At 40.5% G+C, this 15,984-nt stretch overlaps 1 protein-coding gene across 1 annotated transcript in view; it reads left to right on the forward strand.

Moving 5' to 3' along the window:
• MYOZ2 (myozenin 2) overlaps window positions 1–15,744 on the forward strand; it is a 37,168-nt gene extending 21,424 nt beyond the window's left edge. Inside the window, exons 4-6 of the mRNA XM_007525488.3 lie at window positions 2,517–2,646; window positions 4,011–4,188; window positions 15,303–15,744. Coding sequence (XP_007525550.2) covers window positions 2,517–2,646; window positions 4,011–4,188; window positions 15,303–15,537 — 543 coding nt within the window. The 3' untranslated portion in view covers window positions 15,538–15,744. The remainder of the gene's footprint in view (window positions 1–2,516; window positions 2,647–4,010; window positions 4,189–15,302) is intronic.
• Window positions 15,745–15,984: the final 240 nt, after the last annotated feature.

The raw sequence follows: 15,984 nt of genomic DNA on the forward strand, positions 1-15,984 counted from the left end.
TAATAGGAAGCTTAAGGACCCACTCACGGATCCCAGTTTAAGCCCCGGATCCCCACCTACAGAGGAGTCGCTTCACAGGCAGTAATGCAGCTCTGCAGGTGCCTATCTTTCTCTTCCCCTCTCTATCTCCCCTCCCTTCTCAATGTCTCTCTGTCCTATTAGTAAATGGAAAAAATAGTTGCCAGGAGCAGTGAATTTGTAGTACAGGCACCGAGCCCAGCAATAACCCTGGAGGAGACTATAGGGTCTCTTCAACAAATAGTGTTGGAAAAAATGGGTTGAAACATGCAGAAGAATCAAACTGAACCACTATATCTCACCAAACACAAAAATAAATTCCAAGTAGAGGAAAATATTGGCAGAACTCTTTTCTGCATAAATTTTAAAGACATCGTCAGTGAAACAAATACAATTACAAAGAAGACAAAGGCAAGAATATACCAATGGGACTACATCAAATTAAAAAGCTTCTGCACAGCAAAGGAAACTACTATCCAAACAAAGAGACCCCTCACAGAATGGGAGACGATCTTCTCATGCCATACATCAGACAAGAGTTTAATAAGCAAAATATATAAAGAGCTTGCCAAACTCAACCACAAAAAAACAAATAACTCCATCCAAAAATGGAGAGAGGACATGGACAGAATATTCATCATAGATCCAAAAGGCCGAGAAACACATGAAAAAATGCTCCAAGTCGTTGATTGTCAGAGAAATGCAAATAAAGACAACAAGAGATACCACTTCACTCCTGTGAGAATGTCATGCATCAGAAAAGGTAACAGCAACAAATTCTGGAGAGGTTGTGGGGTCAAAGGAACCCTCCTGCACTGCTGGTGGGAATGTAAATTGGTCCAACCCCTGTGAAGAGCAGTCTGGAGAACTCTCAGAAGGCTAGAAATGGACCTACCCTATGATCCTACAATTCCTTTCCTGGGGATATAGCCTAAGGAACCCAACACACCCATCCAAAAAGATGTGTGTATACCCATGTTCATAGCAGCACAATTCCTAATAGCCAAAACCTGGAAGCAACCCAGGTGTCCACTAAGCCATTAAAAATGGCAACTTCACCATTTTCAGTCCATCTTGGATGGAGCCTGAAGGAATCATGTTCAGTGAAATAAGTCAGGAACAGAAGGATGAATATGGGATGATCTCACTCACAGGCAGGGGTTAAAAAACAAGATCAGAAGAGAAAACACTAAGCAGAACCTGGACTGGAGTTGGTGGATTGCACCAAAGTAAAAGACTCTGGGGGGGGGGGGGGAAGTACAGGTCCTGGAAAAGGATGACAGAGGACCTAGTGGGGGTTGTATTGTTATGTGGAAAACTGAGAAACGTTATGATGTAAAAACTATTGTATTTACTGTCTACTGTAAAACATTAATCCTCCAATAAAGGGGAAAAAAACTGAAGAGACCTATCACTAGATTAGGGCAGGCATGTAGCCCAGATTGGAATCCTGGTACCAAACGCAAATGACATGACACCCGAGGAAGTTCCACTGTTATTGTGTTGTCATCCACCTATCCATCCATCCATCTGTCTATCTATCTATCTATCTATCTATCTATCTATCTATCTATCTGAACAAAAAACAGACCTGGCATTCTGGCAGTGGTAAAACAGCACATGAACCAGGTTTCAACTACATGGAGCTGGGGCAGGGGTGGGGTGGGGGATGGACAGGAGAGATCTTATTAAATCCCAACTATAAACAAGGCAGCAGCTCTGCAGTGACCATTGTGCTCTATAATATTAGATTTATAAAACCAACAAAATAGCTCACGTGGCTAGTGTCAAGCCCAGCCTGCACGACAATGGGAAAAAGCTTCCTTGCTGCGGTCTCTTTCAAATAACTCTCTGCCTTTTGTCTCTGTCTCTCTCTCTTTTAAAATACTTATTATTGGATAGATATGAAGAGTAATTGAGAGGAGAGGGAGATAGAGAGAGAAAGAGACAGAGAGATACCTGCAGCTCTGCTTCACCACTGGTGAAGCTTTGTCCCTGTAGGTGGGGACCAGGGGCTTTGAATTCTGGTCCTTGAGCAATGTAATGTGAGCGCTTAACCGCATGCACCACCTCCTAGCCCCCGTCTCTGTCTGTCTCTCTGAAAAAGTCATCCTGGAGCTGTGAAGACTTCAATGATAACCAAACAAACAAACATCTGTAATATTAGATTTGTAACGCCTTTAAAATTAAACCGATGTACATTAAAAAGATGTCATAATAGTAAAGTGAGTAACTGATACAAAGAGAAACATCTCAAATTCTATCCATTTTTGTTAAGTGGATGGCCAGCACAGCACAGTTCATGGACAGAAATTAGGACACTTTTCCATTTGGCTTCTCATCCTACCCTGAGCATCATTGAGGCTTGAAGAAACAGTGAATCATGGTTGTATTTAAACTATACATATTAAATAGAATCTTGCACATACGGTGTCTCCTACTAGTGTGTCGGGTATGCTTTTTCATTTTAAGCAGAGTTTGCTCTTGACCCAATACAGCACAGGATTGCTATGCAGAATGAGAAGCTAGATGGGAGCAACATGGAAGGTGGTTCACAGCAAGCTCCATTTACTCCTCCCAACACCCCTGATCCTCGAAGCCCTCCAAATCCAGACAACATAGCACCAGGTAATGAATCCCCTTAAAAGAAAAAGAAAAAAAAAAAAAACTGCTGTGCATGCAAAGATATGATTTAAAATCTCTTGAGTGTTGGTGATACTTTGTGATTTGTTGTGGGAACCAGGGGCAATTTGGATGAATGCCTTTGTCTAAGACAAATGAGAGCTAGCAAGACATAGAAAACACAAAAAATTATACTGGGATATAGGGGTGTGTGTGTGTGTGTGTGTGTGTGTGTGTGTGTGTGTGTGTCAAAGGGTACTTGGGGAAGGTGGGAGGGGGATGGTGAAACAGCATAATAGTTAAGCAAAAGATTTTCATGCCTGAGACGCCAACCTTCCAAGTTCAGTTTCCAGCACCACCATAGCCAAACCTGAGCAGTGCCCTGGTGACACAATTTATTTAGATGAAATGAGTACACACATGGTCCGGGAGGTGGCACAGTGGATAAAGCACTGGATTCTCAAGCATGAGGTCCCGAGTTCAATCCCTGGCAGCATATGTACCAGAGTGATGTCTAGTTCTTTCTCTCTCCTCCTGTCTTTCTCATTAATAAATAAATAAAGTACTTTTTAAAAAAAATAAGTGAGTATACAGAATTTAAGAGACTAAGATCCCAGGTTCCATCCCCGACATAGAATATGCCAGAACTGACTAGTGCTCTGTCCTCTCTTTTATTCTCTCTCTCTTTCTCTCTCTCTTTTTGTTCTTTATTTCTTTTTTTTAAATTTATTTCTTTATTGGGGAATTAAATGTTTTACATTCAACAGTAAATACAATAGTTTGTACATACATAACATTCCCCAGTTTCCCATTTAACAATACAACCCCCACTATGTCATTAACTAAGTAAATAAAGAACTCTTAATAATTAAATTGACAGTTCAACTGAACAAGTCAACACTAAGATAGTCAAGGAAGAAATAATTGTGTGATTTGAAAAATGTAAGCATTATTATCAGTGATTTCCTTTCTAAATGTCAGAAGCTTAAAGGACAAGTCAAAAAAAAAATCTAACCTTTTCAGAGCACTCTTTTCTTAGAGATCATCTAAAGAATACAGTCTTTTATAAACTTAGCCCTGCAGGAAAAACAAAACAAAACGGGGGGGGGGGAGTGGGAAGATAGCAAAATGGCTATGCAAAAAAAGGTTTTATTTCTTTTCTTTTGCAAAAAATCTTTCATACCTGAGGGAACAAGGGTCCCAGGTTTGATCCCCAGTGCCACCATAAGTCAGAGCTAAACAGTACTCTGGTCAAATAAATAAATCTTCAAATAAATGTTATAAAAACATAAACCTGGTAAAATGTTAGGTGGCGTGCAGAAACTCTCAGGCATTCTGTGTTGACTTCTTCCTGCTCTATTTTTCTAAAGGGTACTCTGGACCACTAAAGGAAATTCCTCCAGAGAGGTTCAACACTACAGCCAAGTACTATCAGTCTCCTTGGGAACAAGCTATTAGTGAGAATCCAGAGCTGTTAGAGGCTTTGTACCCTAAACTTTTCATCCCAGAAGGCAAGATGGACCTGCCTGACTACAGGAGCTTTAACAGGTAACAATCATCCTGTGACACTCTGGGAAGCTATTGTCACTGCTGACCAAGGCTTTCATGTTGTGGCACAGATAACGGAATACAAGTAGAAAACAAGTGTTTTTCTTTTAATGAAAGTCCCTAGACTACAATATGGGATTATCTCCTAAATCTAAACAAAGCACCTTTTTGTAATAGATTAAGATCACAACAAACTTTGGCCTTTTTAGAATAAAAATAAAGGAAGGGATTCAGAAACTATCACTGTTATAACATCAAGATTAGTAGTGCCAGCGTTGAGCGTTGACACACCCAGTTGAGTGCACATGTTACAGCACACAAGGACCCAGGTTTGAGCCCTCCCCTCCCCCCCCCCCCCACTCCTCATCCACAGAGGGAGAAGGACAGCTTTGCGAGTGGTAAAGCAGGGCTGCAGATGCTCTCTGTCTCCCTCTCGATCACTCCTTTCCCTCTTGATTTCTGGCTGTCTCTGTACAATAAATAAATAAAGATAATAAAAAAATAAAAAGATTAGTAGTGCTGACACAGAGCCCTAGCAATAACCCTGGTGGCAAAATAAGTGTAAAAAGTGAAACACTGGGGGGAAGTGGAACATTTAGAGCTTGTATTTGAGATCAGCGCACCAGAGTGTCTTATGACTTGTGTATCCGTCCGTAGGTCAGTACACACACCTGCTTAGCCACTTACTCCCTGACCTGCAGACACACTACTGCATTTGGGTTAGCTGTAAAGACGTGCTGGTTGATTGTACTGATTGTACAAGTATCAGGAAAGTCCTGTCTCAGTGAGTGCTATCCTATCCCACTTGGGGAAAAAAGCTTAGTTTTGGTTGTGTGGAGTCTGGGCCTCACATATACTCAGTTTCACTATTCCAGGTTGACTTTTTAATTTAGAGAAAGAGACAGAAAGGTGGACGCCACGTGGCTAAATGGTGTCCTGGTTAAGCGCACACAGTATAGTGTGTAAGGATCCAGGTTCAAGCCCGCTGGTCCCCACCTGCAGGGGGAAACCTTCATGAGTGCTGAAGCAGGCCTGTAGCTATCTCTCAATCTCTTTTCCTTGCTATCCTTCCCATCCCTCTCAATTTTTCTATCTCTATCTAATAATAAATAAATAAATAAATATATTGAGACACGACAGCAATTTCTCCATTGCTGTGGCACTCCCATCTGGTGGTACATGGCAAGGCACGAACCCCACCTCATCAGCTATCTCTTGGACCCTACTAGGAACTGTAACTCCCTCTCCTTGTCAGATCGAGACTTTTAAAAAAAAATATTTATTTATTTATTTATTTATTCCCTTTTGTTTCCCTTGTTGTTTAACTGGTGTAGTTTTTATTGTTGTTATTCATGTCGGTATTGTTGTTGGATAGGACAGAGAGAAATGGAGAGAGGAGGGGAAGACAGACAGAGGGAGAGAAAGATAGACACCTGCAGACCTGCTTCACCGCCTGTGAAGTGACTCCCCTGCGGGTGAGGAGCCAGGGGCTTGAACCGGGATCCTTACCCCATTCCTTGTGCTTTGTACCACGTACACTTAACCCGCTGCGCTACCACCTAACTCCCGATCAAGACTTTTATAGATGTAACTTATGGTGTGTGTGTGTGTGTGTGTGTGTGTGTGCGCGCGCCTAACAAATAGTTTCCAAATATTCCCAAAATCTGTTGCAAAAAAAAAACAAGCTATTTGAAAGCTCCTCATTACTAGATACAATTTCTGGAAGTTGCTAATAATCATAGACACAGTTCAGCATTAGTAATGACTGAGTGGAAATTGGTCCCAGGTCCGAGCATCATTTTAAAAGGACCCATAGTCTCATATAAGTTTGCATTCTTACATTCATTTTGATTATATTTAAATGTGCTACCTTTAATTTATGCAAAGTAGACCACTTTTTTTTTTTCTGTAACATATGAGGAAAAGTAAAGTCTGAGCAAAGAGGTTTTCAGTTCTGCTTCAGAAGGGCAACTTAGGGTAAATGACTTCAGCCTTTACCTTAACTTCCTCATCTGTCAACTAGATTGTATCTGATGAAATGCCTTTCACTATATTATGTACATTAACCATGTAGTTGAGTAAATCATTTTGATTTCTATACAGTCGTTCTACATAATTCTTTATCTTATAGAATAATCAGTTATTGTTATGAATGTGTTACATGTCCAGCACTACTAATTTTTACATACACAGTCTCACTACTGATCAATCAAAATAAACAAGAAAGAAGCTATAAACTCTAAGTCTGCTTGATAGAGCCTTATTTTTCACCATATAGATGACAAAATGTGAAAGTTATTTTCAACTAGACCACTGTTTGAAGAAATTATGTTATATGGTTATCTTTCAGTATAGTATCCCAAATCTTTCCAATAAATTTTTTGCTTTTCTAAAACTTGAAACTATTTTGAGAGATCTTGAAAATCTTACCAGTAGTCTCTCACCTTTTTTTTTTTTTTTTATTTATTTCTTTATTGGGGAATTAGTGGTTTACAGTTGACAAGGTCTCACCTTTAATGCTGACATTGCTGTTAACAATCTTTCTTTACTTTGTGTGCCTAAGGCAATAAGAATTCAAATAAACAGGATATAGTCTAAATGGTGCCAAAGAAAAGAAAAGGCTGCTTTTCAAACAGCAAGTTTTCCCTGGATCAGTGGTGAAGGATAAGTGATGCAAACTAAGGGAATGTTTTCATTTATAAGAGAAGAAAACAACCCACAAGTTGGGAAGATAAAAACAAAACAAAACTGGCTAAAAGGGGAAAAGTAGTATGCTACATGCCAAACCCAAATATTGAATTTCAGTACAGAAGAACATTTCTTCTTGGATTTGACTCAGAAAAAAAATAAATAAAGGAGTGACATTCACTCTTCAATTTCATAAATAGAAGATTACATTGAACTAATCAAATTTAGTCTGGGCTGAGTTAACCAAATGCAGCCTAAATCCAGCCCTATGTATTCAAGGTATAATCATATATCTGTAAGCTCCCACAAATGTGCAGCATTTCCAGTTGATTTAATGTTTTGCTATCTGTTTTGAAATTCTGAAGAATTTTTAAATGTTTTCTTTAATATTTATTTATTTATTTATTCCCTTTTGTTGCCCTTGTTGTTTTATTGTTGTAGTTATTTATGTCATCGTTGTTGGATAGGACAGAGAAAGATGGAGAGAGGAGGGGAAGACAGAGAGTAGGAGAGAAAGATGGACACCTGCAGACCTGCTTCACCACCTATGAAATGACTCCCCTGTAGGAGGGGAGCCGGGGGCTTGAACCAGGATCCTTATGCCGGTCTTTGCGCTTTGTGCCATGTGCGCTTAGTCCACTGTGCTACCGCCTGACTCCTCAAATTCTGAAGAATTTTTAAATTACTTCGTTCACTTATTTTTATGCAAGAGAAGAAACTGAACCCAGTGTCTCATCATGAATTCTACTGCTGAACAACTTCCCCAACCCCTTCAACAATCTCTTTTACATATATATATATATCTATATATATATATCTATACATATATATATATACATATATATATATATAATTTTTATTTATAAAGTGGAAACACTGACAAGACTATAGGATAAGAGGAGTACAATTCAACACAATTCCCACCACCAGAACTCTGTATCCCATCCCATCCTCTGATAGCTTTCCCATTCTCTATCCCTCTGGGAGTATGGATCCAGAATCATTATGGGGTGCAGAAGGTGGAAGGTCTGGCTTCTAGAATTGCTTCCCCACAGAACATGGGCATTGACAGGTCTATCCATACTCCTAGCCTGTATCTCTCTTTCCCTAGTGGGGCAGAGCTCTGGGCAATCAGGGATATAGGACACATTAGTGGGGTTGTCTGCCCAGGGAAGTCTAGTTGGCCTTATGGTAGCATCTGCAACCTGGTGGCTGAAAAAGTGTTAAGATATAAAGCTAAACAAATTGTTGACTAATTGTGAACCTAAAGGCGTGAATATTGCTGATGAAGATTTGAGGTCTTCATTTTGGAAAAAGCTAGTAGTCCAATTTTAGGTATATTCCAAGGGACCCATGACTTTACTAGTTTTTGCCTGAGTCTCACATCTGATATGCACTTATTGTCTGGGGAGGTGGTGTCATGGCTGGAAAAAGGGCTAGAAAGTTGGATCAAGGAAGAGAGTAGCTCTTGTATAAATACTGTTGACTGTAAACCCCATTGATCTATCAACCTTCGAATAGTGCTGCACCCCACTCTGTCCTAACCCAGATTCCATTTAGCACTAGTTGCTACAAAGTCTATATCTTGGTCTGTTCCCAGATCCCCAAATTAGATTCACAGGTAGACTAGATCCCACACTCCTCTACACTCAAAACATTTCTCCTTTAGAGGAACGTAGTCCGGTGATGTATAAGGCTTGTGCCCTCATGCTTTACTCGGTCTGTGAGTTCACTGAGGATAAGATCTGCTACAATCTGCTACATTAAAAACAAGACAAAACTCTATCAGTGGGCTGAGAGGATAGCAAAATGGTTAAGCAAAAACTCATGAAAGGCATGAAAGGTGCTAGTTCAATCTCCAGCACCACCATAAACCAAAGCTGAGCAGTGTCAAAAAGAAAAAAAAGGGTGGGGAGAAGGAGCTGACAGTGGGATACTGGGTTAAGCACAAATAGTATGAAGCACAAGGAACGGCATAAGGATCCCGGTTTGAGCCCCCAGCTCCCCACCTGCAAGGTAGACCCTTCACAAGTGGTAAAGCAGGTCTACAGGTGTCTATCTTTCTCTCCCCCTCTCTATCTTTCCCTCCCTCTCAATTTCTCTCTGTCCTATTTAAAAGAAAAAAAAAAGGAAAAAATGGCACCAGAAGCAGTGGATTCATAGTGCGGGTCCCAAGCCCCAGCAATAACCCTGGAAGCAAAAAGAAAGAGGGGAGGGACTATCAGAAATTCTTTATACAAAATAAATATATCAATCAAAAAATAAACAATTGTTGAATATAGAAGGCCAAGCTTCTGAAATAGTAAAACATTTTCTTTCTTTCTTTTTTTATTTTTTCATCATGATCACAGGCCTCCTGGAGTTTAGTTAGGCATCAAATATCTGAATGATAATCTAAATATTGATGTTCTTTTCCAAACTGACCACAGTGTGCTCTCTCTCTCTCTCTCTCTCTCTCTCTCTCTCTCAAGCCCTCCAGAGTAAGGGTTTCAGGCCCTGACCGAGGCCTATCCTGATAAGAGTGTTAAATGTTACATTTGACTGAAGTTACTGCACCATCAGAGACCAGTCTATTTCCCTTTTTTTTCCATGGCAGTTTTAGAAAATAAAGGTCATTCATCCTGAAAACAGATGCAATAGCAACTAAAATACTAACCTTCAGAAGGGAGCAGAATACTGAGGGCAGAAAAATCTTGGGCCAGGGAGCTGGGTGGTGTTGTACCTGGTTGAGCACATGCACTAAAACGTTCAAAGACCCAGGTTCAAGCCCCCAGTCCTCACCTGCAGGAGGGAAGCTTTGTTAGTGGTGAAGCAGTGTTGCAGGTGCCTCTCTGTCTTTCTCCCTCTCTTTCTTCCCCCTTGCCTCTTGATTTCTGGCTGCCTCTATATAATAAAGAAAGATAATTAAAAAATTAAAGAAAAAGAAGAAGAAAATTGGACCAAGAGACATGAGATTTTACTATGTGACATAATTGTGTCTGCTGCCACCCATTTTAAGGCCATCCTTCCAAATGTAGTAGTAAATGTCAGAATACTTCATCTATCCATTCCCCATCACCGAAAATCTCTATCCATCTCATCTCCTCTCCTCTATTTTGGTGACTTCAGTATCCATGTACTTGATCTGCTGAACTCTCTGACCTTTCAAGATTGATTAGTTTCTTGATTTTAAAAATGGTTGATTTCTCAATTCCGTCTCAGCCTTGGCTTTTCTTAAAATTCTATTACTGGAGGTTGGGTGGTGGTGCACCGGGTTAAGCACACGTAATGCAAAGCTCAAGGATCCCTGTTTGAACCCTCGGTTCCCCACCTGAGGGGTGGGGGTTGCCTCGCAAGCGGTGAAGCAGATCTGCAGGTGTCTGTCTTTCTCTCCCCCTCTCTGTCTTCCCCTCCTCTCTCCATTTCTCTCTGTCCTATCCAACTACAATAACAACAACAATGGAAAAAAAGAAAAAATGGCCTCCAGGAGCAGTGAATTTGTAGAGCACCATGTTCCAGTGATAACCCTGGAGGCAAATATATATAAATATATATATTTATATATATATATTACTAGTACCTGTGACACCTCTTGAAACTCAGTGGGAGTAGGAGATGGTAGAACACAGAACTTTTATTCAAGAGGTTCTAAGTTTAATCCCCAGAACCATCAGTGGCCAAAGCTGAACACTGCTCTGGGCAAAAAAATAAATAAATAATACAAAAACTCAAATGCAAGCATCTACTTCTCTGGGGGCATTGTATCATTCCTTTTGATTTATTATTAACTTCCATAATGTTCTGTGTCACACGAACACAATAAAAATAAATTTAAAAACATTAATCCCCCAATAAAGAAACAAAAATAAAATAAATAAAAAATAAAATATAAAAATGTATAAAATAAAAAGTAGGGACATAGGGGAGGTAAAAATAGAGTTCCTGGAAACAGAAGTAGGCTACTTTTTATTTTACTATTATTTTTTTTTATTGCCACCAAGGTTATCACTGGGGCTTGGTGCTGGCCACTCCTAGTGGCCTTTTTTTTTTTTTTTTCTATTTAATTCAACAGGATAGAGAAAAAATGAGATAGGAAGGGAAAATAGAAAGGGATAGAGAAAGATAAACACCTGAAGACCTGCTTCACTGCTCATGAAGCTTCCCTCCTGCCAATGGGGAGCAGGGGCTCAAACCCAGGTCGTTGTGCGTGGTGAGTGTGCCCCACCACCCACCAAAAGCCTAATTTTGACATGGAGCTCAGAAAACAGCTTGTAAGAAGTAAGTTCACTACTTACCTGGTAGGGGAGATAACATGATCAAGAAGTAAGTTCACAATATCATAGCTGTCTATCTTCTCCCTCTCTCCCCTCCCTTCTCTATTTCTGTCCTGTGAAATAAAAAATGGAAAGGAAGAAAGAGGGAAAGAGAGAAAGAGAGAAAGAAAGAAAGAAAGAAAGAAAGAAAGAAAGAAAGAAAGAAAGAAAGAGAGAGAGAGAAAGGAAGTGAACTAAAGTGAAAGGAAGGAAGACAAGAAAGAAGGAAGGAAGGAAGGAAGGAAGGAAGGAAGGAAGGAAGGAAGGAAGGAAGGGAAAATGGCCTCCAGGAGCAGTGGATTCATAGTATTGGCATCAAGCCCCAGCAATAACTCTAGTGGAAATAAAAAATTTTTTTAAAAAGTTAAACTAAAAATTCAAATCACTTTTATTTTTATTTTTTTATTTATTTATTGCCTCCAATAAGTAAATAAGGTTATTGCTGGGGAATCCACTACTCCTGGAGGCTATTTTTTTTTCTTTTGTAACCCTTGTTGTTTTATCGCTATTGTGATTATTATTGTTGTTGTTATTGATGTCATTGTTGTTGGATAGGACAGAAAGAAATTGAGAGAGGAGGGGAGACAGAGCAGGGGAAAGAGAGACACCTGCAGAACTGCTTCACCGCTCCTAAGCAGACCTCCCCTCCCCAAGGGCTGGAACCCGGATCCTTACACCTGGTCCTTGCACCTCGCTCCATGTGTGCTTAACGCGCTGCGCTACCGCCCAACCCCCAAAATTCAAATAATTTTATTGGTCAAAATAAATGGTTTACAAGACAGTGGCTGTCACCTGAATACAGCCTCCTCCCCTTGATAGCCACCAGCAATGAAGTCTTTCTCCATCACTGGGTTCCTTAATACCCCTAATCCCTCCTGTGTCCCTATCTCAATGATCCTGGCTCTGTTGTAAGAGGCTGCAGCTAGTGTAAGTTTCACTCTACGACTTCGCTTTCTTTGGTTCTTTTTTCCTTATTTTAATTAGTGGCTTAATAGTGATTCATAAGGTTGTAAGATAATAGGGGTACAATTCCACACCACTCACTCCACTTCACACTACTGAAGTTCTAAGCCATCCCTCTTCGCTTGCCAATGGTAACCTCCACCCCAATGATAAACCACCCAAGTTCTCCCAAGGTCTTAGAGATGGAAGGACTATTATATTTTCAAGTTCATGTGTTTCAGTTCTCTATAATCCACATAGGAGTAAAACCATCCAATATATAATCCACATAGGAGTAAAACCAACTCAATAGTTGTCTTTTTCCTTCTAGGTTTTTTTTTCAGTGTTTTTTTAAATTTTTTTTATTATATTTCTTTATTGGGTAGAGGCAGCCAGAAATCAAGAGGGAAGGGGGAGGTAGAGAGGGACAGAAGCAGAGAGACATCTGCAGCCCTGCTTCACCACTCATGAAACTTTTCCCCTGCAGGTGGGGACCAGGGGCTCGAACCTGAGACCTTGCACACTGTAACATGTGTGCTCAACCAGGTGCCCCACCACCTGGCCCCCTTAAGTTCCCATCCAAGATGTAACGACAGAGAAGATTTCATAATCTCCTACAGCTCCCACAATAGTGAAACTCCTCTTTTAGAAATTTATCCAAAGAACATAAGAACAGTTTTCCAAAGAGATTATTGTAGACCTAATCATAGCAGCACTCTGTAATAGCCCAAACTTGGAAACAACTTAAATGCCCAACGACAGATGAGCTGTTAAGAAATCCTAGTGCATGGGGGTTGGGCGGTGGGTTAAGCCCATGTGGCACAAAGCGCAAGGACCGGACTAAGGATCCCGGTTCGAGCCCCCGGCTCCCCACCTGCAGGGGAGTCGCTTCACAGGCGGTGAAACAGTTATGTAGGTGTCTATCTTTCTCTCCCCCTCTATGTCTTCCCCTCCTCTCTCCATTTCTCTCTGTCCTATCCAACAACAAACAACATCATCAGTGGCAATAATAATAACCACAACGAGGCTACAACAACAAAAGCAACAAAAGGGGGGAAAAAGGCCTCCAAGAGCAGTGGATTCATGATGCAGGCACCGAGCCCAGCAATAACCCTGGAGGGAAAAAAAAAAAAAGAAAGAAATCCTAGTGCACTGGGTTTAGCACACAGTACCTAGCCAGTTCAAGCCCTAGGCTCCCCACCCACAGGTCTCTTCACAAGCAGTGAAGCAGGTCTGCAGGTGTTTTTCTGTCTCTCTCTGTCTGCCCTTCCTCTCTCAATTTCTCTCTGTCCTATTCAGCAACAGTAATAACAGCAACAATGGAATAAAAGATGGCCTCCAGGAGCAGTGGCCTTTCATGAGCACCTTACCTGTTCATACTTAAAATGAAATTCTTTCTTAGATAAATATTCATTCCTTTGACAAATTCTTTTTTTTTTTTTTTTTGCCTCCAGGGTTATCGATGGGACTCAGTGCCTGCACTATGAATCCACTGCTCCTGGAGGCTATTTTCCCCTTTATTATTATTGTTGTTATTGCTGGCTTTGTTGTTGGATAGGACAAAGAAAAATTGAAAGGGAAGGGGGAGATAGAGAGGGGGGGAGAAAGATAGACACCTTCAGACCTGTTTCACTGCTTGTGAAGCGACTCTGCTGGAGGTGGGAAGCTGGTGGCTCATACCAGGATCCTTAGGCCAGTCCTTGTGCTTCTCACACTGTGCTCTTAACCTGCTGCTCTACTGCCCGGCCCCCTCCATTGACAAATTCTTATATAGACTCATTTTCTGTCCTTTTTCTCTAACACTCTCTCACTGTTTTAGTTCGCTGCATAACTTTTGCTACTAATAGAAGTGTGTTTCTGTATGTTCAAATCTTTCTAAAAAATCATTTTATTGGGGGACATAATGCTTCACAGGACAGTTGTTGACACTTGGGTTCAATTTCTTATCTTCCCATCATAGATGTCTGCACACCACTCTCACCGCCAACTTAAGACTTCGCCCCAATAGCCTCTCTGCCACCACCACCACCACCCAACGCTCCTACTCCCAAAGTTTTTTGCTGCAATACAGGCTTACATTTTCTTTATTACCTGTCTTCTTTGTTGAAATACAAAAGCTTGGTGGGCCAGGCTGTAGCATACTAGATTAAGTGCATAGAATGAGCATAAAGATCCTGGTTCGAGCCCCTGCTCCCCACCTGCAGGGGGATCGCTTCGTAAGCAGTGAAGCAGGTCTTCAGGTGTTCATCTTTCTCTCCCTCCTTGTGCTACACCCTGCAGGTGGGGAGCAGGTCTTTGTGCTTCGTTCTCACTCTGTGTGCTTAACCTGCTGCGATACCGCTAAGCCCCAAATTCTAATATTTTTATTAATTATCTTAATCAATCAGGGAAAACATTATTAGTCAAGGCAAAGAAAAAAAAAGTTTTTGGTGTGCTCAAAGCTCAGGGAATAGAAATTTAGTCCAAAAACTCAATAGAGCACGCAATGGGAGCGTATATCAATTTTTTATTATCTTTATTTATTTATTGGATAGAGACAGCCAGAAATTGAGTGAGAAGAGGGTGATAGAGAATGAGAGAGACAGAGAGATACCTGAAGCTCTGCCTGCTTCACCACTTGCAAAGCTCCCCCCCTTGCAGGTGGGGACTGGGGCCTTGAACCCTGATCCTGTGCATTGTAATATGTGTACTCAACCAAGTGCACCACCACCCGGCCCCTCAATTTGTTATCAAATATCTGTTACTGTTGAAAGATGTGATCCTTAAATGAAACCTGTTCTATCTCAGTGGTTAAAAGCTAAAAATCAGGGGGTAGGCAAAAAAAAAAAAAGAATTTGTCAAAGGAATGAATATTTATCTAAGAAAGAATTTCATTTTAAGTATGAAGAGGTAAGGTGCTCATGACCTTCCCCTCCTCTCTCAATTTCTCTCTGTCCTATCCAACAACAACAACAATGGAAAAAGATGGCCACCCAGAAGCAGTGGATTCATGGTGCAGACACTGAACCCCAGCGATAACCCTGGAGAAAAAGAAAAAACTAAACTAAACTAAACTAAACTAAACTAAACTAAACTAAAAGTCATACTGATTATATAACAGGACAAACTGACATTAAATCATGCATTAAGTTATTTTCTGCTTTAAGTAAAGAAATTGGAAAATAACATATGCTTTCTTTTTCTTCCCCACAGGGTTGCCACCCCATTTGGGGGTTTTGAAAAAGCATCAAAAGTGGTCAAGTTCAAAGTTCCAGATTTTGAGCTACTGCTTATCACAGATCCCAGGTTCATGGCCTTTGCCAATCCTCTGTTGGGCAGGCGGTCCTTTAACAGAACTCCTAAGGGATGGTCGTCTGAGAATATTCCTCTCGTGATAACAGCTGAGCCAACAGATGATGCCACCATCCCAGAATCAGAGGACTTATGAGAAGAAAGTTTTATGTAATAGTCTCAGGACAGAAACATTGCTTTTTTATAGTTCTGCTTATTGGCAAAGTCACTTACACTTTTTAGTACTGGCAATAGTTTAATAGCAATCCTGAAAAATTGTTGTGGCATTTCATTTTAATCTCAGATCAAACACTAATAATTCAAAATCTTATTTTAACAAGCATTAAACTTCTTTTTCTCTGTTCCTATCTTTTCCACCTGACCTTAACAACCCACCCTGCTCACACAAATAAATAATCCAGTGGAGGAACTCACAACAAAAAAGTTTAAAATCTTTGTTTCAGTTAATACACGAAATTCCTGAATAAAATGTTCAAATAGAATCTAAAGTCAATATACAAGGCTAGATGTTCAGACCCATTCAGCTTGACCTAAGGGATGAAAGCTATGGAAGATTATACAAAATTACTTTTTTTTTTTTTGC

Source organism: Erinaceus europaeus, chromosome 2 (genome assembly GCF_950295315.1).
Source record: "Erinaceus europaeus chromosome 2, mEriEur2.1, whole genome shotgun sequence".
Taxonomy (NCBI): Eukaryota; Metazoa; Chordata; class Mammalia; order Eulipotyphla; family Erinaceidae; genus Erinaceus; species Erinaceus europaeus.